General features: G+C 36.1%; 1 protein-coding gene across 2 annotated transcripts in view; it reads left to right on the top strand.

The window, feature by feature from the left end:
- The first annotated feature begins 6,073 nt into the window (after positions 1-6,073).
- The window catches only part of Rad50 (RAD50 double strand break repair protein), a 98,471-nt gene continuing 80,877 nt past the window's right edge, over positions 6,074-23,667 (top strand). Inside the window, exons 1-4 of one of the 2 annotated variants that reach the window (XM_027949635.2) lie at positions 6,074-6,495; positions 7,805-7,888; positions 18,884-19,035; positions 22,537-22,722. In XM_027949635.2, coding sequence (XP_027805436.1) covers positions 6,367-6,495; positions 7,805-7,888; positions 18,884-19,035; positions 22,537-22,722 — 551 coding nt within the window. In that variant the 5' untranslated portion in view covers positions 6,074-6,366. Of the gene's footprint in view, positions 6,496-7,804; positions 7,889-15,170; positions 15,248-18,883; positions 19,036-22,536; positions 22,723-23,667 lie in introns of those variants that run through there. The other variant, XM_071612101.1, reaches the window with a different exon arrangement.

Genomic DNA, 23,667 nt, shown 5'->3' with positions numbered 1-23,667 from the left:
GGTTCTCTCTAGCATTATAAAATTAAATAATGCAACTAGAAACTCCTTTGTGGAATAAAAGAATATTTCTTTTTGCTAGGGAATTTATATGATCATTTTTATGGTTTTGGTTACATTTCACCATATCATTCTCTAAAAACTTTTAATACACGAAGAAGAAATCCTTTGTACATTATTGGTTTACAACTTATAAAGCACTTTCACAAAAAGAACTTTAATTCTGACATCAGCACTGTGAGATAGATTTCTTTACCTGAAGGTCCATTAGCACCAGGCTTTCACAGTCTGGAGAATTTAATGAGTGAATGATTTCAGAAGGAGGAAGTGGTAATTGGAGTTTGATAACCGTGTTGGTAAAGCTAAATAAGTAATGCTGGTTTAAAAAATAACTTATTTAACTTATATTGTCTCTTATTTCAAGACAACAAGGAACAAAAATTGCAAACAATTATAACATGGAAGATGGAGTGGGTGATCAGAGTTGGCATATTTTACAGTCTGTAATGTTCAGAAGAATGCTAAAAATATTAATTTTATATTTCAAAACAGGCATTGAAAACGTTAAGAGTAATAATTAAAATCATAGAAATAAAATGTATATCCTTAAACCAGTGGAGTGAAACAAGAGAATAAAGCAGCTCAATTAAGGGGATGGCATTATGGCTTAGTGGCCTTACATGTTTGATCCTTAGCACCACATAAAAAAATAAATTAAATAAAATAATTATTCTTAAAAGTTTATCTTTAAAAAAAGTATTATAAGGATGAATAAGTTCCATAGTAGCTATAAGATAAAGTAGTTTTATTTTTCATTACACTAATTTTGCTACAAGCAAAACCAAACATTTTTCAAAAGTATGTAAGTAGTTTACTGAGAAGTGGGGACTTGACTGATTTACCTTTTAGCTCTTTTTATTTTAGGATCTAGTTGTGCTCACTGAAAAAGATTCTCTACCCCAATCCTAGAGCTTTGCCTTGGTTTTATAGTTTCCTATTGTTACAAAGTTGATTTTTTTTTTTTGTAATGGAATTTGGCTACCTTGTCATTTCCATTTTTTTCCCCTTTCAACTTACTAATTTATTCTGAAGTATTTTAAAGTCTCCAGTGGACAGTATGACACCATCACTAATACTTCCATATGCATCTCAAAAATATAGTTTTCTTACACGGCAAAAAAGTTTTTGTTTAAAGTTGGTGATGGACCTTTATTTAATTTATTTATATGTGGTGCCAAGAATCAAACCCAGTGCCTTACACATGCCAGGCAAGTGCTCTACCAGAGCTACAACCCAGCCCAAGAAAGTTTTCTTAAATGTCACATCTAATATAATAAAATTAACGATTCTTCTTTTTATCATCTAGTTTCCAGTCTACATTCAAATTTCCTAACATGACCCCCAAATATTCCTCATGTCTACGTGCAAACCAAGAGCATGTGATACATCTAGGTGATGTGTACCTCAAATCTGTTTAATTTCAAACAATTTCTTTAAAGTCCACAACAGTCCTTGCTTTAATGACACTAATCTCCTGAGAGCCTGAGCCAATATCTTATAACATGTTCCATCTTCTGGAGTTACCTTTTCGTCTTTACAGTGTTGTTAATTTAATCCTTATAATTCCTGTTAACTGGAAGCTAAATCTAAAGGTGTGATTAGATTTGATTCAAGTTAAGCTTCTCTCTCTTAAACCCCCTCTCAACTTTTGCTTTAAAAAAAAAAAACAGCATAAGGAGTAATGCTGGGGACTTTATACTGAGATTAGAGACATGCAATTAAGTCATTACTAATTTCTTGTTACTTTGAGTCACAAAATTCTCCTTTAAAGTAGAAGTAATTACATTTCTGACCTTTTATTCCTTTAGAGTATCTGGATCTTCATCTATCTGGAACTTACAGTAATAAGTAAAATATGGTATAGACTTGCTTTTTTTTCTTTCTATTGATATTCTGAAATCCACAAAATTTTTTCTTAGTGGTCTTGGTGGGGAATGAATCTTTATATTTGTCAAAACTCATGGAACTGTATTCTGGAAAATGGTGAATTTATGGTATGAAATTATGGTTCAATAAACTTGACTTTCAAACTTACTTGAATAGCTTTTTCTCCAAAAGAAGATATACGAATGGACAATAAGCATCATTTACTTTATTGAAATGCATATTAAAACTATAAATGAGATACCACCTCACACTCACTAGGATGACTACAGAAATAACAAGTGTTGGTGAGGATGTTGATAAATTGAAACCTTTGTACACTGGAATGTAAAAAGGTACAGCTGCTGTGAGAAAAAACATGGCAGTCCCTCAAAAAATTAAAAAAAAAGAATTGCCATATAACCTAGAAATCCATTTTTTGGGGTATATACCTAAAAGAAATGAAAGCATGGTCTCAAAGGGATAGATATATGTACGCCCATATTCACAACAGCATTATTTACAATACCCAGAAACATGGAAGCAACCCAAATGCCATAGATAGATGAATGGATAAACAAAATGTGATGTATACACAAAATGGAATCTTAGCCTTAAAAAAAAGGATTTAAATTCTAACAATTGCTACACCATAGATGAATTTTGAGGTCATTATGCTCAGTGAAATCAGCCAGTCACAAAAAGACAAATATTGTAATTCAACTTCAACAAGATTATTAAAAAATAGTCAAAAATCATAGAGGCAGATAATAGAATGGTGGTTTCCAGGAGTTGGTAAATGGTGTTACTGTTCAATGGCTATACAGTTTCAGTTCTGCAAAATGGAAAGACAGAAGGTGATGATGGTGGCACTATGATGTGAATATATTTAATGTCACTGAGCTGTATTCTTAAAATGGTCAAGATTTAAATTTTTTTTTTTTTATGTATTTTACCACATCTTTAAAAACTGGGGATAAAGGGTCTTTAACCTTTCCCATTGTTTTATTACACTGGTCTGTCAACTAAGACATAAATATATAATTTCAGTCCATTTTGTTGCATTGATAATTTTAAATCTCTTGTAATAAATGATGTGTTCATGTTCTCTTACTTGGTAGTGTGCTTTTATAGTTAGGAATGAGAATAAGGATTTTTTGGTCATCACAGGAACATTGCTGGCTTTGTTCCTGTGGCGAGCAAATAAATCCTCATAACCTCCAAAATTAAAAGTAAAATATAAAGAAGCATGTTTGATATCTCTCATCAATAGAACATTATTTAGTAACACAACTATAAAGAAAAGTCAGGTTATTTAACTCAGAACTAACTTAAATTTAGGACTGCAACATAGAAACCTATGGAATTAAATTTTGTCTGAAAAAGATATCTTTCGTTAGCATTTACAGGTAGGCATTCTTAAAAATACAGGCTCTGAACAGCTCCGGTAGAAATCTGAAACACAGTAGTACAGGTTAGTGGCTGGAAGGCGGGACTAGAAGTCCTGTCTGAGTGACTGTGGAAGAACCAATCGGAAGCCCGCGAAAGTGTGGGAGGTGGGACCAGGAAGCCGGCTCTTCTGGCCAGGCACCCCATGGTTACCATGGTGATGCAAACAACATGGAGTCCGCTGTCCATTGTCGGGGCAAAGGTTTCCCAAGTTTTCCTAGCTGATTGCATTTTATTTTCCCCCGCCTGGCCAAGATCCTACTGCGGCAGCAGCTTGTTCTGTCTCTGCGACCTGCGGTTGCAGCTCGTGTACATCCTGCACTTTTTTCTGTGGCACGTGGGTGCTCCAAAGGTTTTTTAGCAGCAAACGCTAGCATTACCATCAGATTTTAAGTTAGTCTGTGTTTGGCATTTAGGTCAAGTAATTCAAGGGTTAAAAGCACTGCTGGCCGCAGGGGCTAGGACCCCATAGCGAGCAGCAGCGGCTAAAGTCTCTTGTCCCCAGTGGCTGAGTTACAGCCATTCTGATTCATAGGACAATCATGTACTAAAAAGGCCTGTACATACTTTCTGAGTATTGACAAAAACAATAGAAAATTGAAACATTTCTCTCCAGATAAACATCACATTTTCTCTCCCTTTTTCTCACTCTCCTAGTGCAAACTTCTAGAACATAAAGGCCAAAAAATCTCTTTTTTTTTTTAAAGCCTTTTTTTTTTTTTTTTTTTATGTGATGCTGAGGATCGAACTCAGGTTCCGCCCATGCTAGGCAAGCACTCTACCGCTGAGCAACAATCCTAGCCCCCCAAAAATCTTTTATAAAAACAATTTTTAAAAATATACAAAAGCGCGCTTTCCATGGAGAGGACTCAACTCAACAACATAGCCCATCAGTCATCTTAATAACTATATTTCTTTAGAGTCTCTACAATTATACCCCAGTATTAAAAATTTTAACGTCACAGATTTTCCTTTTGTCTAATTCACTTACTTTCTACAATTCTGCCCACAATACTCTGCAATCCTAAACATGCTTAACTTCTGGGGAGAACTTTCAACTTCACTAACTTTCTTTAATATTTAGAAGTCCCTTAGGAGCCAGCATTTGTCGCTTTTGTCCCGGAGGCTTAAAGATGCAGATCTTTCGGCCCACGTTGGACGCCAATTGCTGGGTTTCTGTTCTCGCGACTAAAAGGCTCAGGGGTCACTCTAGTTAAACTGGGCTAACTGGGCTGCATGTAATAACCATGCAAGAGACACAAATACCTTTTTCTTTGGGGTTGCTGTGACGGCTCCTCTGACCTTAAGGGTCCACAGAAAGAGAGAGAGAGCACGTGCTGACCCCTTTTATTGAGGAGAAGCTATTCAAATGAGGCAACGGGTCAAGTTTCAGGGGGCTGAGTATCTTCATGATGTCCACTGTCAGCAGGTTGACTAACACCTGGGTAGGCCACACCCAAGGGCACAGTAAGAGGAGGGGACACACACAAGGCACTTCCATGGATGATTCTATCCTAAATAGGGCAAGGGGTTATATTACAAAGGAACAGGTGAGCATAGCTTCACCCTTGGGGCTGTAGCAAGACACACCCATTTCTGTGACTGAGTGCCTCAGCACCCAGCTGGGGAGTGTAACTCAGTCACCTGTAAGGTTGGCCTCCCACAGTAGTGCAAGAGACTACTTCTCATTGGCCTTCCCCATCTGTTTTCCTAAACACATTAAATTTTTTGGTTTACGTATTAGGTTCTGTATATTATTTTCTTTGGATTGTGTGATTGGACAGCATTTCCTACATTTTTCCATCTCAGGAGCAAATTATACCATCGCATTAAAGTTTTTAATTTTAATATCTTCCAGAAATTTATTTTCAAAGATTTACCTATAGGTGATTACATGTTGTATCCTTCCATTAAGTTTGTTTCCAAGAAAGCAATATTCTCCATTTCGGAAGGTGATTTCTCCTTCCCTTATTTTAAAGCTATCTATCCCTGTTAGGTGCAGTGGTGCATGCCTGTAACCCCACTGGCTTAGGAGGATCCATGTTCAGAGGAGGATCCCAAGTTCAAAGCCAGCCTCAGCAATTTAGCGAGGCCCTAACTACCAACCCTTAGTACCAATGGGGGGAAAAGGTATTTCTTTCCTGTGGAAGTGCTGTTAGGACTAGATTTCCTTTACATTCTACATATTTGCACAACTCTTTAATTAAAGAGACCTACAACAGTAGTTCTCAGGATTTGTCTTAACAGCCCCTTTACACTCATAAAAATTACTGTAGACCTCAAAGGGCATTTATGTGAGTTATAACTAGCAATATTCACAGTCAATTGGAAATTAAAATTGAGTTTCTTTTAACCATTGCACACATTCCATTGCAATGACGTATTCACACTCTTGTGATCAACGGAAACCCCTGGACATCAAGGAATGAGAGTGAGTTTTGACGTTTCTGGAACACGATTGATTCCACCCCATTCCAAGAGTCCCGGGGATAACGCTCTGAGAAACGCAGCGCGGCCCATCACAAGCCACTGTCTTCCTTTTGTGCTGCCCGGCACCAGCAAGAAGTTATAATCCGCATCAACACGCAACAGTATCTGGTCAAAACGCAGACGGTACCCGGAAGCAGGCACTACGCGCGCCGTACGCCTCGCTTCCCGGCGTGCACCGGGCATGCGGCGTGTGACGTAGAGGCGCTCGGGCCCACGTGACCTGTGGGGCCGCTGTAGCGGGAATCTGAGTTCCCGCGGTTGTAGGGTGGCTCGGCCTTTGCTTTTGTCTTCGGGCGGGTCCCCTTCCCTCTCGCCCTCCAGCCGGAAAGGAAGCGGGTGTGGAAGAAAGGGCTCCAGCCTGAGCCCCTGCCCCCTCTCGCTGCTCGCCCTCGGAACTTTTGGCCTTCCTGTGCCTTTCTCGTCCCACATTCGCCCTGCTGCAGCCTCACTGTTAAACCTCGGTGGGCTCCAGGCCCTTTGGTGTCGAGACACGAGACGTTTGCAAAAATGTCCCGGATCGAAAAGATGAGCATTCTGGGCGTGCGGAGTTTTGGAATAGAGGACAAAGATAAGCAAATTATCACTTTCTTCAGCCCCCTCACAATTTTGGTTGGACCCAATGGGGCAGGGAAGACGGTAAGTCCTGAGTAGCCGCCTTCCGTTTACTCGCCCCATGTTACGAATCCAGAAAATAAAATCCCTGGGGGAGTTCTGAACTCTGATTAGGGAAAGGAGAGGCGTACTTACTACTGTGCTTCTGGAGGCCTAGAAAGTGAATCGGGGCGTGGCCTTTTGCGTCATCCCAGTCCCAGGCAGTTTGGGTGTCTGGGACAGCTCCGTGGACAGGTGTCGTTGAGAATCCCAGAGACCTGAACTCGGTCACGGTCCTACATGAAGACCTTTGGCTCATGCTGCTGTTATTTACCCCTGCCCCCTTGCTTTTGAAGCATAATATTCATTTCCAGTAGTTGGCCCATACAGGAATTCCTTAAAAAGTTATGAAGTATGATAAATAAACACTTGGTAAAGATGCCCACTGTTCCTAATAAATGGAAAACGAAATGACTTTAAAATGAAACTGATGTAGTGAGGATTTAGGTTCAATTGGAGAACTGTATTTGGTTGTTACTTAGTTTTTTTTTTACTTTTGCCCAATTAAAGTTGGAGCAGAGCTTGATTACTGCTATTGTTAAAAGCCCAGGTAATATTACAAATTTGAGTGAAAAATGTAACCAAGAGGTGTTCTGGTCCAGAAATAATAGCTTGAGAAAAGCAAAACATTATCAGTATAGGAATAAGCAGAGTCTAAGGGAAGAATTTGTGAAAAGCATGTAGAAAGGGAAGGTTGAGAGTTGAATGCTAGACTGTTGTCTACTTTTATTTATGTAAAAATGTTATATATTGTATATCTATTATTTTCTCAGCATTGTACTAAGTGCACTACTGGAGGGAAGACTAATAAAGTGTTTTTGAGCACCGACCACCTGAATACAGATTTTTTTGCCTCATCATTTATTACTTGTGTGACTGCTGGCAAGTGACCTAACTTCACTGTTAGGTCTAGTTTTAAGTCTTAGTTTTGCCTTAGTTTTTTTATTCATAATATGGTGTAAAAATAGTTTCTATGGCCTAGGGTGAATGGGAGAATTCACTACTTGCATATAGGAATCTGTGTGTAATTGTTAACAGTTGTTTTGGAAATATTTTTCTTCTAAATCACGAATTCTTTATTTTAGGATGCCTTTTAAATTATATAGCTTTTTCTATGAGCTTACAGCAATTATTCTTTAAACTCTTAATCTTATCTTTATTATGAATTTATATTGTCAAATTTTTCCCAATCACATTCTTATAATCTCCATGAGAAATATTTTAGTAATGAATTAATATTTATGGTAAACTTAAGCAGTTCTCTTATAACTAGTATAATTTTCTATTTCTTTAGACCATCATTGAATGTCTAAAGTATATTTGTACCGGAGATTTCCCTCCTGGAACCAAAGGAAATACATTTGTTCATGATCCCAAGGTAATGGTGCTAGTAAAACTTCATTTTAAAATAAAATTTTTGTAATTATGAAAATGATAATGGCTTATTGTAGAGAAATTGGCAGTGGTAAAGTATAGAAATGAAAGTCACCTACACACACAGTCTTAGCACCCAGTGATAACCATTGTTGATATTTTTATGTGTTTTTCTCTTACTTTACATATTGTTTTACGTAACTGAGGTCATATTGTATCTAATTTTGTGTTCAGCGTTTTAAATTTTTTTCCCCACTACACATTATTCATAAAAGTCCTATGTCATGGACTGGAGTTGTGGCTCAGTGATAGAGTGCTTGCCTAGCATGTGCAAGGCCCTGGTGTGATCCTCAGCATCACATAAAAACAAATAAATAAAAAAAAGGTATTGTGTTCAAGTACAACTGAAAAAATAAATATATTTAAAATTCTTAATATGGGCTTATGTTATATGATTGCTTCTTTTTAGTCTTTGTTTTATGAACATTTTTAGTAGTTGCATTTTTTTTTACATTTAGACTACATTTAGTTTTTTCATTAAAATATTCCAAGATGACCATTTGCATATGAATCCTTGTTTGAATTTTGGTGTTTATACTATTAGTATGTGGAAAGGACATAGGATTTGGCCTATCTATGAAACAAATATATATATATATATATATATATATATATATATATATATATATATATGTTTTGTGGAGTTGTGTGCTTCTCTCACTGATCCCTGCCCTGAGTCCCACTAGGTTAAGAGTTCATTGTATTTTCTTTCAGGCGTTTTTCTGTCTTTATAAAACCATGCCCGTGTGATTTTATAAGTACACTTGGTATATTTATCTTTAAACACATCAGTAGATTTTTATTTTATAGTGTAAAAGTTATTTAGTGACATACTGTGGATCTGTTAATACACACATACACACACACACACACACACACAAATCCACATATTTCTGTTTCATTATTTTAAGTTACTAAGTAATTTTCCATTGAGTTTATATCCTGTAGTTTAACCAACCCCCTACTGGTCATTTAAGTTGTGTCCATTTCTGTGTAACTGAAGATAGCTATAATTTTGAAGGTATTTATGAATTTTCATATATTATATTATTATTTGGTACCTTTACTGAGTAACAAATAACTATTTTTCTGAAATGACTGTTTCTACCTCTCTTGTTAAATCCACAATGTACTTTCCTCAACTAATGATCTTGCCTTGTATTTTATTGAGAAATAGGAGGAATCAGATACATTCTCTCATTTTTCCAATCATGAAATTTATGAAACTACCATGTACACATTCCTATATAGTTTCCTCTCCTGTAGTGAGGGTAAATTGATTTTCATTTTTTCTAAAAATGAACCAACTCTTTTTGGAGGCTGGAGCCCATCCATCCCTCTTATCAACTAAAAAAATTTTGCTCTTTAGTTCCTTCTCTTTCTGTATTAGTAGTTTCTCCTTATAGGATCATTCACATTAGCTTGTAAATATGCTCCAGTGTTCAGATAAAAAAATTCTCTCTGTACTCCAAAACATCCTCTAGCTATTATCTTTGTTTTCTTTCAGTTTGTAGCAGAATTCACAAGGGTTGTATGTATACTTCATTGCCTCCCATTTCCCCCTCTGTGTATTCCACTCGGGTTTTTTTCTTCTTCTTTTACTAAAATTGCCTTTGTAAGGTCACCAGGAATCTCTGTGTTGCCAGATAGAATGGTCAGTTTCAAATTCTCATTAACTTCTCAGCAGATTTGATTCAATTATTCTTTTTTTAATATATTTTTATGTGGTGCTGAGGATCAAACCCAGTGTTTCACACATGCAAGGCAAGCACTCTACCACTAAGCTACAGCCCCAGCCCTTGATTCAGTTATTCTTAAAAAAAAATTCCCTTTTGCTTTCTATGACATCATAATCTTATGGTTTTTCTCCCTTTTTACTTGCCATTTCTTAGTCTTTGCTGGGTCTACCTTTGTCTGATTTCTATATGCTGTTGTGCCCTAACACTCAGCCTCTTTTCTGTTTTCTCTCTTGGGTGATCTCATTCTGTTTCATGAATTTAAGTACTGATGAGTCCCAAATTTATGTATTTAACGTTGACCTCATTCTTAAGCTTTAGGTATATGTCTAGCTGTTTGGGTATTTACTAGGTGCAGCAGTCTGGCTGGGCACAATCAGGAGCCACTTGTCAAAAGAAACTAACTTTATTTTTAGAACCACACACGCCAAACAAAACAGCCTCTCAGGAAAAACCCTCAGAGCCTCAACTGCCACCACCGGCTTTCCACAAGCCTCTCTCTCCCACACAAGCTTCTCCCCACCTCCCACAATCCTCCAGCTCTTGAGGCCGATTGGCTGGGTCATGTGGGCGGAGCCAAAAAAGTCCCCCAATGAGCAGCTCCGTGGTCTGAAAGGGCAGGGAAACAGTCCAATGAGCATCACCGCAGAGGAGCCAATCAGCTAGATGTTGCTGGGGCCGAGGAGCCAATCAGCTAGATGTTGCTGGGGCCGCTGTGAGCCAATCATCAGCCGGCAGCTGGAAGTTTGCTGGGGCCCCTTTGGCTGTGGCTCTCAACATCTAGGCATCTCAAACTTAGTATGTTCAAATAGAACTCTTGATTCCTTGTATCCCTATTCCTCCCACATTGTCAAGTCTGCTACTACTTAAATATACCAATTTAGTAAATTATATCATCATCCATACATTTGCTCATGCCAAAGTCTATGGGCTGTCTTTGATTGATTGTTGTATCTCACTTTATTTCCAATTCATCAGCCATTCTTAGCTACCCTTTTAAATTGTGCCCAGAATTTGTCCTCTTCATTCCATTGCCAATACTTTCCAGGTACAAGCCACCATTATTTTTCCCTTGAACTGTTAAATACTAATCTTCTAAGTTGTTTTTCTGCTCTAATTCTTGGAGTTCTCTCCTTTTCACACAGCAAGCAGTTGTCTTTTAAATATTCATTCAAGAAGAGTGAATTGTTAAGAATATGGAGTAAGAACATACATTTGATCTTAATATTTAAGGGCAAAGTCCCTGAGGTATGAACATGTTTGGTTTTCTTACCAAGAAGAGCAAAGTGCGGGGGAAAATGGTAGAAAATTCAGTCACAACAATAGAAAGGACTGAATTCTATGAGATCTTGGATTCTATTCTTAAGTAGAAATCTATTGGAAGATATTGAGTAGGGAAAGAACATGGTCTTATTTATGTTAAAAGGGACTAAATTTTCCTAAAACAGGAGATTCTAAGCCAGGTGTAGTGGTGCATACCTGTAATCCCAGCAGCTGAGGCAGGAGGATTGCAGGTTTGAAGCCAGCCTCAGCAACTTAGTGAGGCTGGAAGCAACCTAGTGATACCCTGTCTCAAAATGAAAAGGTCTGGAGGTGTGACTCAGTGGTTAAGCACCCTTGGGTTCAATCTCTGGTACCAAAAAAAAAAAAAATAATAATAATAAAAAGGACCAGTTTGGCAACTGAGAGAAAGCTATCTCCTTTCTGTAGCTAGCAAAGATTGGAGAACAGAGACTAATTTAGGGGTTTGTGATAATCTAGATGAGAAATATTGGTGACCTGATGAAGTTAGGTGTGGAAGTGGTGAGAAATGCTGGATTTGGGATGTTTTGAAGGTAGAACCAACAGATGAGGTAATAGTTTGGATAATAGTGTATGAGAGATGTAAAAGCACCAAGCATGATTTCAAGGTTTTTTTTGCTTGAACAGGTGGTTAAAAAGTTTGACCATTGGGCTGGAGATGTGGCTCAAGTGGTAGTGCGCTCGCCTGGCATGGGTGAGGCACTGGGTTCGATTCTCAGCACCACATGGAAACAAAATAAAGATATTGTGTCCACCTGGAACTAAAAAAATAAATATTTAAAAAAAAGTTTGACCATTTATTGTAATAGGGGAACTCTAGAAAAAGAGATTTGGGTGGATCTGGTTTAAACATGTAAATTTGGGATGCCTGTTAGATATCCAGAAGAGCTGTCCATTTGGCAAATAGAAGTTTATCCAAGTGAGTAGTTAGACCTAGAGACCTAGAGAAAAAATTAGAAAACATTGATATATACACTTAATTCTATATATTAATTTAAAAGGTTTGGTTAATTCAAATGGGGAGAGTAAATAGAAAAGAATCCAAGACTTGAACCTGGAACACTAGAGCTAATGGATTTAGAGATCACAAAGAGGATACTAAAGTACAATTAATAAAGAGGAAAATTGGGAGAATTATATCTTGGAAGACAAGCAAATAAAGTGTTACAAGGTGGGAGCTATCAACTCTACCTATGCTAGTACTTAAGAGGAATGTTTGGGTACATGGAACCCATAGCTGCTTTTGATAAAACTAGTTTCAGAGAAAGGAGGAGGCAAGGAAGTGAAACTTAGAATAATTTTATGAGTTTTGCTAAACTAACTCAGAAATAGGGCAATAGCTAAAGAGGTGTAAAAGATAAAGAGGTGGTTAGTTGGTTATTCTTATTTTATTATGTTTTTAAAAATTGGACATTCTAGAACATTTGTAGACCAATAAGAATGACTGTGGATAAAGGGAAAAATTGATGCAAGAGAGGGGATATTTGCAGAGCAAAATCTTTGAGTACACAAGAAGAGATAGGATTCATTGCCCAGCTGGAAGGATTAATAGGAGGGTGCACTGTTTATCTAATGTAACAATACATGATTGGAAAAGTAAGCAGTGAAAGAATAGTAAGTTCTCTTTTGGTTGCTTCTGTTGTCACAATGGAAAAAAGACATGAATTTATTGGCCTAGAGTGGGAGAAAGGGTTGATTTAGGCTCAAAAATGTGTGAAATAGTTTTTACCTCATAAAATAAATTGACTAGGAAAATGTTATAGGGTTGCATGACAGTGTCAGGAGTCTTGAAGTTTATGTATGAAAATATAAAGAGAGACCAGTTGTTATGACTGTGTTTTTTCACTCTTGTTCAATTATTCAGTGGCAAGCAATAAGTTGGACAGTTGAATTTAACCAAGGTTGGGCATTTGCCTGCTAAATACAATGAAGAGAATGAGACTCAAGAAACTGACTACATTCTTATTGTATTTACTAGTTTGATCAGTTTCCCTATATGTCATGAATCTGCCATCACTGCACCAGGGCTCCAACACCCCACGTTGGGCCGACTGCATTCCCATATTTGACGCCTCTTTACCTTGTTTGGGCTCTTGACTCCTCAGCTAGCTCCTTCACATGATGCTGTCCCATTCTGCTTCAGCTCTATCTTCCTGTACTGGATGACCTCCTCATTCCCCTCCCATGGACACCTTTCTCAGTTTGATACTTTGTACCAGCTAAGCTCTTGAAGAGATGTTTACACTACTCTGATCTAGATCCGCCAATAGTCTTCTCCCTCATGTGGACCCCCTGTGCAGCATTGTTAGACTCTGAATTCTCATATCATCCCTTCTCCCAGTGTGGACACTCCTCTCCTGAGCTGTATTATTCTGATTATGAATGTCTTTTTCATCCTGCTTGACCTCTGATACCCTGAGACTCTTGAAACCGTGTGCCAAGATCTCTCCTCATGTGAATACCCTTCTTAGTCTACATAAACTCATTTATCCTACTCCATGCTGAGCTCCTGTGTGCATCTCTCTCCAGGTCTTCAGCCAGCATGGCCATGTACTTTCTTTTGACCTGTCTAATAGTTTAGGGTATAAATTGTTTGGAAAGGGAAGGGTTTATTATTTATTTTATTCTTTTGGATAGAAATTGTCCTTAGGTATATTAGATTAACACAATCTAAATAACTCTTTCAAAGTGCCTCTTTCTCAGTAAGAACATCAACAACAATATTTTAATAGAAAGATACCCTTTGCTTGAACTCCATTTACTAATTTGATATTTACCAGGTAGATTTACCTTTCTAGAAAGGTAAATGCCATGGAAAATGAATACGTGCATTTGGCCTGCTAGTGGGGACATTATAAACAAATTAATTTTCTGGTGCTTAGATGCATAGCTCCTTAGTTGAACGACTGAGAATTAAACCCTTAGAACTCCTCTCTTTGGGATGAAATGACTGAATGTCCTCCAAGGCTTTTTTTTTTTTTAAATAAATAATTTTTTTTTTTTTTTTAGTTGTCGGTGGACTTTTATTTTTTTTATTTATATTTGGTGCTGAGAATTCAACCCAGTGCCTTATGTGCTAGGCAAGCACTCTACTACTGAGCCACATACCCAGCCCTTTCACAGCTTTTTATTAAACTCTGGCCACCTTTTCTCTATCCTAAGAGTCCAGTCCAGAACTCTCTTCCTCTTTACCTACATCTTCAGAGCTAAAACCTTGTCCACGCTGTTTTCCTGACTTATTTCAGTCCAATCTCTTCACCTTAAAGAGAAATGATTCTTCTAAAATGTTTACTACATGTAATTCCTTTGGTTCAAATCTTTTAGTGCTTTCTTCTCTCACTTTAAGTCTAAAAAACTATGTTTCAGAAAGCTCTTAATTGCTGGATTCATTTTTTCTCTTTACTTTTCCCTACTTTCTGAAATTACAGTTGTCTCTTAGAATCCAATAGGGATTGGTTCCAGAAATCCCTTCCCTCACAGAATACCAAAAATCCAACAATGCTTCGATCTCATAGAAAACATAGAGACATGTGATGTCCTATTTACATATAATCTACTCCCATCCTCTTATATACTTTAAATTATCTCTAGGTTACTTATAATGCCTAATACAATGCAAATGCTATGGAAAAAGTTCTTATATTCTATTGTTAAAACAATGATACAGAAATAAGTCTACATATTCAGTTCAGATGCATTTTTTCCCAAAATATTTTCTACTCAAACTTGATTAAATTTGCAGATGGTGAAACCCTCTGTTACTGAGGGTCAACTGTATTTTAGCCACTCAGTGACTCAAATCTTTTCATCTGGCCAATTCTTTCTCATCTATCAGGTCTCAGTTTAAACATTCATTTCTTTTACAATATCTTTTCTCTGCGCTCTCCTTTGTGTTTCCTGAGCACCCTGTACTTCAATTATGATGGTGTTAAGCATATCTTTTCTACTCTTGTTCAATCTATTAGTCTTCCATGTGCTAAAGAAAAAAAAATTGTCATTTTAAACAAAAACAACACATGAAAGCTACAAAATACTTTATAAATGCTTGTTGAGTGTTTTGATGAATTAATGTCAAATAATTAAAACAAGAATATTTTCTAACTTAAAAAAGCAGAACCTAGGATTTCTAATTTGGTCAGAATTGTGAGTATTACAATTATACTCTCAAGATAAACAACTATGAAACTGGAAAAAAATATTTGAAGGAACTGTTTGCAGGCATTGGACAACAGATCATGTTCACTGAAAAAAGAAGAGCATATGAGGTGACTATATTCTAACTTTTTACTTAGGGACATTTTGTAAACTTTAGGACATGGAATTATAATTCAACAGAGAACAGGGACATATTTAAGCAAATAAAACTGAAAAGTTTGTATTTGCTGAGGTGACTGGAATTTATGGAGCAAGGTACTGGAGTAGGATTGTTGCAGAGAGGGCACTGGAAAAGTACATAAGGATCCTTTGAGTTTTTGGGAAAATACAAGCTAACCATGTCCAGAATGAGATTCAATGATGGCTAGCAGAGAAAAAGTACTGAGTAGGGTGAGTGCTGGTACCACATGTTGAGTGGATTAAAGAGATCACACATGCTGGAAGACGTATGATTCTTGACATGCCAGAGTGGAAAGACCTTATGGAACTCTCCAGTATTATAATGGAGACCGCAGAAAGGCCACCATAACAGAACCTCCAACCAAGCTTTGACAGACTCAAGCTAACCTATCAATAAATTAACTGCTAGAACAAAACCCTTTTTAAAAGTTACTCAATGTAACATCCACAATGTCTAAAATATAGTAAACATTTAGTGGAACCAGCCAGGTGTGTTGGCACATGTGTATAATCCTAGCTACTCAGGAGGCTAAGGCAGGAGTATAGCAAGTTGGAGGCCAGTCTTGGCAACCTCTGCAATTTAATGAGACTGTCTCAAAATAATTTTTTTTTTCTTTTTTGATACTGGGGAATGAACCCAGGGCACATCTCTACCACTGATTCACATCCCCAGCTGTTTTTATTTTGAGACAGGGTCTCACTAAGTTGCTTCAAGCCTCACTAAGTTGCTTCAAGCCTCACTAAGTTGCTTTAAGCCTCACTAAGTTGCTTAGGATGGCCTTGAACTTGCAGTTCTACTGGAATTACAGGCATATGCCACCAATCCTGGCTCAAAATAAAATATTAAAGGGCTGAAGATGTAGCTCAGTGATAGTATCTCTGCATTCTATCCCCAATATAAAAAAAATGACTTAATTAAAAAATTAAAAAGGTAATTTATCACAATTACACTATTATTATAGAGGAAGTTTTTGAAACTGAAGGAAAATAATACTGAAGTGTCAGTAAATTTACAAGGATTGAAGTCATATAGAGTGTGTTCTTTGACCACATCAGACTTAAACTCTAAATCAGTAACAAAAATGTATCCTGGAATATTTGAAAATACGCGGACATTTATAAATAATTTATGGATAAAAAAAGAGTCACAAGGAAAATTAGAAAATACTTGGAATTAAAAGCATAGCATATAGCTGGGCACAGTGGTACATACCTGTAATCCCAGTGGCTTGGGAGGCTGAGGCAGGAGGATTGCAAGTTCAAAGCCAGTTTGAGCAATTTAGCAAGACCTTAACTCAAAATAAAATATAAAAAGGGCTGGGGATGTGGCTTAGTGGTAAAGCACCCCTGGATCCAATACCCGGTACTCCCCCACTACACACCAAAAAAAAAAAAAGAAAAGCTAATGAAATTCAAATATGCAAAAGGAGGGAAATAATCAAGATGAGGGCAAAAGTCAGTGAAATACAACACAGACAATAGAGAAAATCTTTGATACCAGAAGCTGGTTCTTTGAAAAGCTTAATAAAATTAATAAACTTCCAAGTGAAGTGATAAAAAAAGGCAGACAAATTGCCAAGATTAGGAATGAAAGGGAAGACAGAGCTACAGATCTTACAGGGAGTGTTGTGAGCAACTTTATGCGAAAAAATGTAGTAAAGTAAAATGGACAATTCTTTTGAAGACACATGGTACTAAAATTCACTCAAAGAAATATCCTATGAAAGCAATTGATTTGAGTTTGAAACCTCTCAATGAAAATGCCAGGCCTAAGTGGTTTCACTGGTGAATTCTACCAAACATTTTATAAAGAAACAATGTCAATTCTATACAAACTTTCAGAAAAGAGGCAAAGGGAGTGCTTTCCAACTCGTTTTTATGAGTCTGGCATTACCCTGATATCAAAACCAGACAAAGATATTATGTGACAGCTGCAGTCATTCCTTTCATGATGTAGATGCAAACATCCTTAACAAAATATTAGCAAGTCAAATTCAGCAATGTACAAATAAAGATAATACACTATGGCTAAGTGGTATTTACTTCAGGAATGCCAGATTTGTTTAATATTAAAAAACCAATCGGGCTGGCGTTGTAAGAGTGCTCACCTAGCACATGTGAGACACTGGGTTCGATCCTCAACACCACCTAAAAATAAATAAATAAAATAAAGGTATTGTGTCCACCTACAACTAAAAAAAAAATTAAAAAAAAAAGTTGGGGCTGGGGTTGTAGCTTAGTGGTTGAGCGCTTGCCTTGCATGCATGAGGCATTGGATTCTATCCTTAGCACCACATAAAATAAATAAATAAAACAGAGATAAAAAAAAATCAGTGTAATTTGCCATAGAATAAAGAAAATGACAAATGCATTTAAATTTAAATCTAAATCACATTAAAAACTCTTGGGCACTTTCCTTCATTCCTGAATAATTCATTCCAAAAGCCATTAGGCGGACTGAGTTGGGAATGCATCCACAAAAGTTAGTGTAGTAACCTATGGGGGATTGGAGCCCAAGTAAAAAATCCATGAGTTCACACTTATGCCAAAAATAAAGGAAAAAATAGGGAAAGAACAAAAGCTTTTATAGTAGAGTCTTTCTTATAATAAAACTAGAAAATTTGTTTGCTAGCTCTCATAATAATTTAAGTAAAAATAATAGATGCTAAGACTGGTAGAGGAAGTTTGGTAGAGAGCTGGCAGATGCAACTTATCAGGAGATTGAAGTTAATGCTCCTAGTAATAAGGTAAATTGAAATCATGTCCTACCCGATGAAAGGCAGAGGATGTCATCATTACTTCTATAATATGATGCCAAAGATGGGTAACCTGATTCCAGTCATGAGGAAATACCAGACAAATGTACATTTTAAAAACATCCTACAATATAATGATCTTTAATTTTCAAGATTATCAGTCATAAAGGTAAAGGAAAATTTGAGCAACTGTTCTGGACTGAAAGAAACCGTAGAGAGATGACTGCCAAATGAATTACACCAAATGTATAATTCTGAACTGGATCTTTTTGTTGTAAAGGACAACAATTGGTAAAACTGTTTCCAGTGACAGTTGGTAGAACTAGAATAGGATCTGTGAACTGCATAGTAATAAAGTATCAGTATCAGTTTTAGGAAATTTTTGTGGTTGAAAAGTTCTTGCTTTGTAAGAAATTGGTGATGGGACATCAGATCTGCACTATACTTTCAAATGATTCAAGGATGTGGGAGGTATATATACTTTTTATTTCCAATTTTGTTTTGATTTTTTAAGTTAAAAAACATTTTTGGTACTTAGAAAGATAAAATTTATTTATTTGGAAAGTCCATATACCTAGTCTCCTAATGTTGTTGATTAAAGAAAGTAAATAATACTTTATCATTTTAGTAAATCAATTAAACAGTATTTTTTCCTCCCATATTTTGAATAGCTTGTAAAAATGTCATTTATTTTGAATGTATTATTCCCTTTTTTTGTTCTCTTATTTTGAATAAGTAAGAGTGCTTATGGTTTTTCTTTCAGATTGTGCTTATTACTGTAGCATAATTTTTCTCTGTTTACCTTCAAAGGTTGCTCAAGAAACAGATGTGAGAGCCCAGATTCGTTTGCAGTTTCGTGATGTCAATGGAGAACTTATAGCTGTGCAGAGATCTATGGTGTGTAGTCAGAAAAGCAAAAAGACAGAATTTAAAACCCTGGAAGGAGTCATTACAAGAACAAAGTAGGTGTTTATGTTATAGTTTAATATTGTTCATTTTTAGTCTTTTAGGTGTATAAGACCATGGACTTTTTTTTTTCTATTTATTTTTGGGAGCATATTGGTTTTCTTTTAACAAACTGTTTTTAGAGTAGTTTTAAATTCATAGTAAAATTGCATAGAAATGTTACCTTATGGTCCTCACCCCTATACCTCTCATAGCCTACCCCACTATTAACATGTAAATGTTTTGCTTTATTTTCTCAAAATTGGAAATTGAACCTAGGGGTGCTTTACCACGGAGCTACACCTCCAGTCCTTATTATTTTTTATTTTGAGACGGGGTCTTGCTAAGTTGTTTAGTGCCTCACTAAGTTGCTGAGGCTGGCCTTGAACTTGGTATTCTCTTGTCTCAGCCTCTGGAGTTGCTGGGATTACGGCTGTGTGCCACTGTACCTGGCAACATTTAATTTTGTTTTTTAATTAAGTTGATTTTTTTAATACCTTTATTTTATTTATTTATTTTTATGTGGGGCTGAGGATTGAACCTAGGGCCTCGCACATGCTAGGCCCACTGAGCCACAACCCCAGCCCTAATTTTTGATACTTATTTACTAAATAAAGTGATCACATTAAAGATTTTGTGATAATGTTTCATTTCATTGAGTAATTTATGAACAGTTTCAGAGTCAAAAGTATATAATCATCAAATATAGATTTTTTTTTTTAAAAAAGTGTTAGAGTTACATATAGGGATGGATGAGATGAGAAGCAGACAAGTAGGGAAGAGTAGTAATTTGTCGCTCTTAACAATTATCATTGTGTTAGAGTCAAATAATGTCTTCTAATAGATATGGATTTTTGGAGTTTGTATGCTCTGTGCAAGCTTTTAAAAAAAAAAAAATATATATATATATATATATATATATATATATATATATATATATAAAATATATTTATTAGTTGTTGAAGGACCTTTATTTTTATGTGGTGCTGAGAATCGAACTCAGTGCCTCACACATGCCAGGCAAGCACTCTACCACTGAGCCACAATCCCAGCCCTCTGTGTAAGCTTTTATTCTTGTTCATTGAATTACTTAACTATTCACCCTCCTCCCTCATTTTTTCTTATTAAACCGAGTAAGTATTTAGTCAGTGAAGTTTAGCAACCAGCTAGAGGCACTGTACTAGCTACCAGTTTCTCAAGTAGGTTTTTTTTTTCTGACATTTATTCATTCATTTATTCATTTACTTATTTATTTTCTGGTACTGGGGATTGAACCCAGGGATGCTTAACCACTGAACCACATCTCCAGCCCTTTATATTTTTTAATTTTGAGAAAGGGTCTTGCTAAGTTGCTGAGTCTGGTTTTGAATTTGCAGTCCTCCTGCCTCAGCCTCCTGAGCCACTGGGATTACAGGTTTGCGCCATTGTGCCTGGCTTTTCTGACTTAAGTACACTCTCTTAAGTCTCTCTTATATCTTTTCATATTATTCCATTCCAGTTAAGCTATTTCCCTTTTCCCCTTTACAGCCGTTTTTCTCAAGAGTTGTTAATACTTGCTATCTTTTCCTTTTCCAGTTCCATTCTTCCAATGAAATAGCTCCAACTAAGGTCACTAATAACATCTTTATTAATTAAACTAATGTTGTTGCTATACAGAATAGACCTAAAAGCCTCTGTTTTCTTCATTTGTAAAATAGGGATTCATTATGCCTGAATTTGTCTTTGAAAAAATGTAAGGATTGAACTAATGCATACAGAATGCTTACTATGTAGTAAGAGCTCATGGATTAGTTTTCTATAACTGCCATAACCACAAACTTGGTGGCTTCAAAAACCATAAATTTGTTATCTTACAGTTCCATAGTGTAGAAGTCTGAATTCAGGAATTTTTAAAAAATATTTTTTAGTTGTTGATGGATCTTTATTTTATTTATTTGTATGTGGTGCTGAGAATCGAACCCAGTGCCTCACGCATGCTAGGCAAGCGCGTTACCACTGAGCCACAACCCCAGTCCTTGAATTCAGGAAATTTTATGGGTTTTCTGATTTAAGTACTCTCAAGTCTCTTGTAGGACCATTGTTCCATTTACAACAGATTAGTAAATGACAATTGTTAATTAGTCCTTACTTGAAAATTCCTTTTTAGACCCCCATCACGTAATGCTGTTCTTTCTTATTGCAGCCTCATCCTACTTCATTTACCCAGCCAGTAAAGGTTAAAGCCAGACAGGCTCAGTACTATATCTTCTGTTGTGCTCTATATTTTCTTCCTAGAAAATCTCATTCATATCCATTGCTCAGATTACTATGTGACTTTGAGGAACTCACAAATCAGACCTCTTCTTCTAGACCCATTTATCCAATTACCTCTCTTTATGTATGTGTGTGTGTGTGTGTGTGTGTGTATATATATATATATATATATATATATATATATATATATAAAAAATGTGTGTGTGTGTATATATGTATATATACACACACATATATACATATATATAATTTATAGTTTTTTAAAATTTATATATGACAGCGGAATGCATTGCAATTCTTATTAGACATATAGAACATAATTTTTTGTATTTCTGGTTGTATACAAAGTATGTTCACACCATACATGTACTTTGGATAATAATGATCATAACATTCAACCATCATTTCTAACCCCATGCCCCCTACCTGTCTCATTTCCTACCTGTTTCAAATATACATTAGATTCAACATGCCCCAAACCATGCTCGTGATTCACTGTCTTTGACCCCTCCTAATAATCTTCCTGTAACTTGGTCTCTTGCATGACTTTTCATTGCACTGCCCATGCGATAACTCAAGCCAAGAATCTAAACTTTGATATCTTTCTTGTCCTCTCTATCTAGTTTATTACCAAATACCATGGATTTAATTTAACTTAAATGTTTCTTGAATTTGTTTCTTATCTTACATTGACCATTCTAATCCAAACTACCATCATCTTTCCATGGTCTAATGTGATAGCCTATTGTCTTATGTGTCTATTCTAGTCCCCTACAGGACATTCTCGGTATACTCAGTGTAGTATTTTCAAAATTGGAATGTAAAAAAAAAAAAGCAATAAAGACAGATTCTGTGTCTGTCTGCCTAATTAGTCCATTATTGAACAACCCAATTTCTAATGTACATGTTCTTAGGTGTTTTTAAGTTATCTTTGCCTGTCTGCTATTGATCATTGTGTTCTGTTTTATTAATTTAGGTCTCTTATTTTTTATTCAGGAATGAAAGAGAGTATTTTTGCTCTATGTATTAGGTATAAATATTTTAAGTTATCTTAAAGTCCAAATAGGTAAAAAAAAATTCTCTATTTTACCTAACTTTTTTATCAGTTACCTGCTAAATCACTTAAGAATAGTACTTTTTAGCATGAGGAAGCTAACAAGATAGGTAAAGGGACTATTTTTTAAAAGAAGTACAGTATGGATTGACTAAGCAATAGAATATGTATGACCAAAGGTTATTTTACTCATATTCTTTATTTTCTACAGGCATGGTGAAAAGGTCAGTCTCAGTTCTAAATGTGCAGAAATTGACAGAGAAATGATAAGTTCTCTTGGGGTTTCCAAATCTGTGCTAAATAATGTCATTTTCTGTCACCAAGAAGACTCTAATTGGCCATTAAGTGAAGGAAAGGCTCTGAAGCAAAAGTTTGATGAAATTTTTTCAGCAACAAGGTTTGTAACTCTTGAGTGTGCTTTGTAGCCCATTAAGTTGTTGAACCTTTTTTTTTTCCTCTTTCCATTTTTTGTGTTATTAAGGATTGAACCCAGGACCTCATATACTCTGCCACTGAGTTCCCTGAGCCCTTTTTTTTTCTCCCCTTGTATTTTGAGATAGTCTTACTGTGTTATTCAGGTTGGGCTTAAACTCTTGGCCTCAAGCAGTTTTCCTACTTCCACCTTCTGAGCAGCTGGGGCCATAGGCACACTCCACTTCAGCTTGGATTTTTTTTCAGTTATAGTAGAAATTGAACCCTGGTATAGTCTACCTCTAAGCTATGTCTCCAGACCTTTTTATTTTGTTTTATTGGGTTCACTAAGTTGTCCATGTGGGCCTCAACCTTTTTATTCTTCTGCCTCAGCCTCCCAGGTAGCTAGGATTATGGGCATGCACCACCATGCATGGCTGGATGCTTCTTTTCTTTTAAAAAAAAAAGAAATTTTTTTTAGTTGATAGTAGACCTTTATTTTATGTATTTATATTGGTATCTACATTTGTGCTCAGAAACAAACCTAGTACCTCACGCATACTAGGCAAGTGCTCTACCACTGAGCTAACCCCAGCCTGGATGCTTCTTTTCTTAAACAAAAATTTAAAAAGCAAAAGGTAGTTATTTACTACTTTTTACCTACTGGCAACCATGTTTCCTTTCAGTTTTCTTTCTGTACATATGTTTATTTACCAGACTGACAGTGTAAATGCAATTTTTTCACTTACCATTATGTCAAAGCATTTTCCAGGTTACTGAAATTGGATTTGGAAATTGCTGAGTTTGGATTTGAATGTAAACAAATTTATAGCATGACACTAAATTAAACTAGTACGAACTGTCAAATAGCTGTGTAATTACTCTGTCTTATAATTCTGTGTTCCTTTTTTTTAATTGAGAAATATTTCTG

The sequence above is a fragment of the Marmota flaviventris genome, chromosome 5 (genome assembly GCF_047511675.1).
Source record: "Marmota flaviventris isolate mMarFla1 chromosome 5, mMarFla1.hap1, whole genome shotgun sequence".
Lineage (NCBI taxonomy): Eukaryota > Metazoa > Chordata > Mammalia > Rodentia > Sciuridae > Marmota > Marmota flaviventris.
The sequence above is the reverse complement of the archived record's forward strand: the minus strand, read 5'-3'. Positions and strand labels throughout refer to the sequence as shown.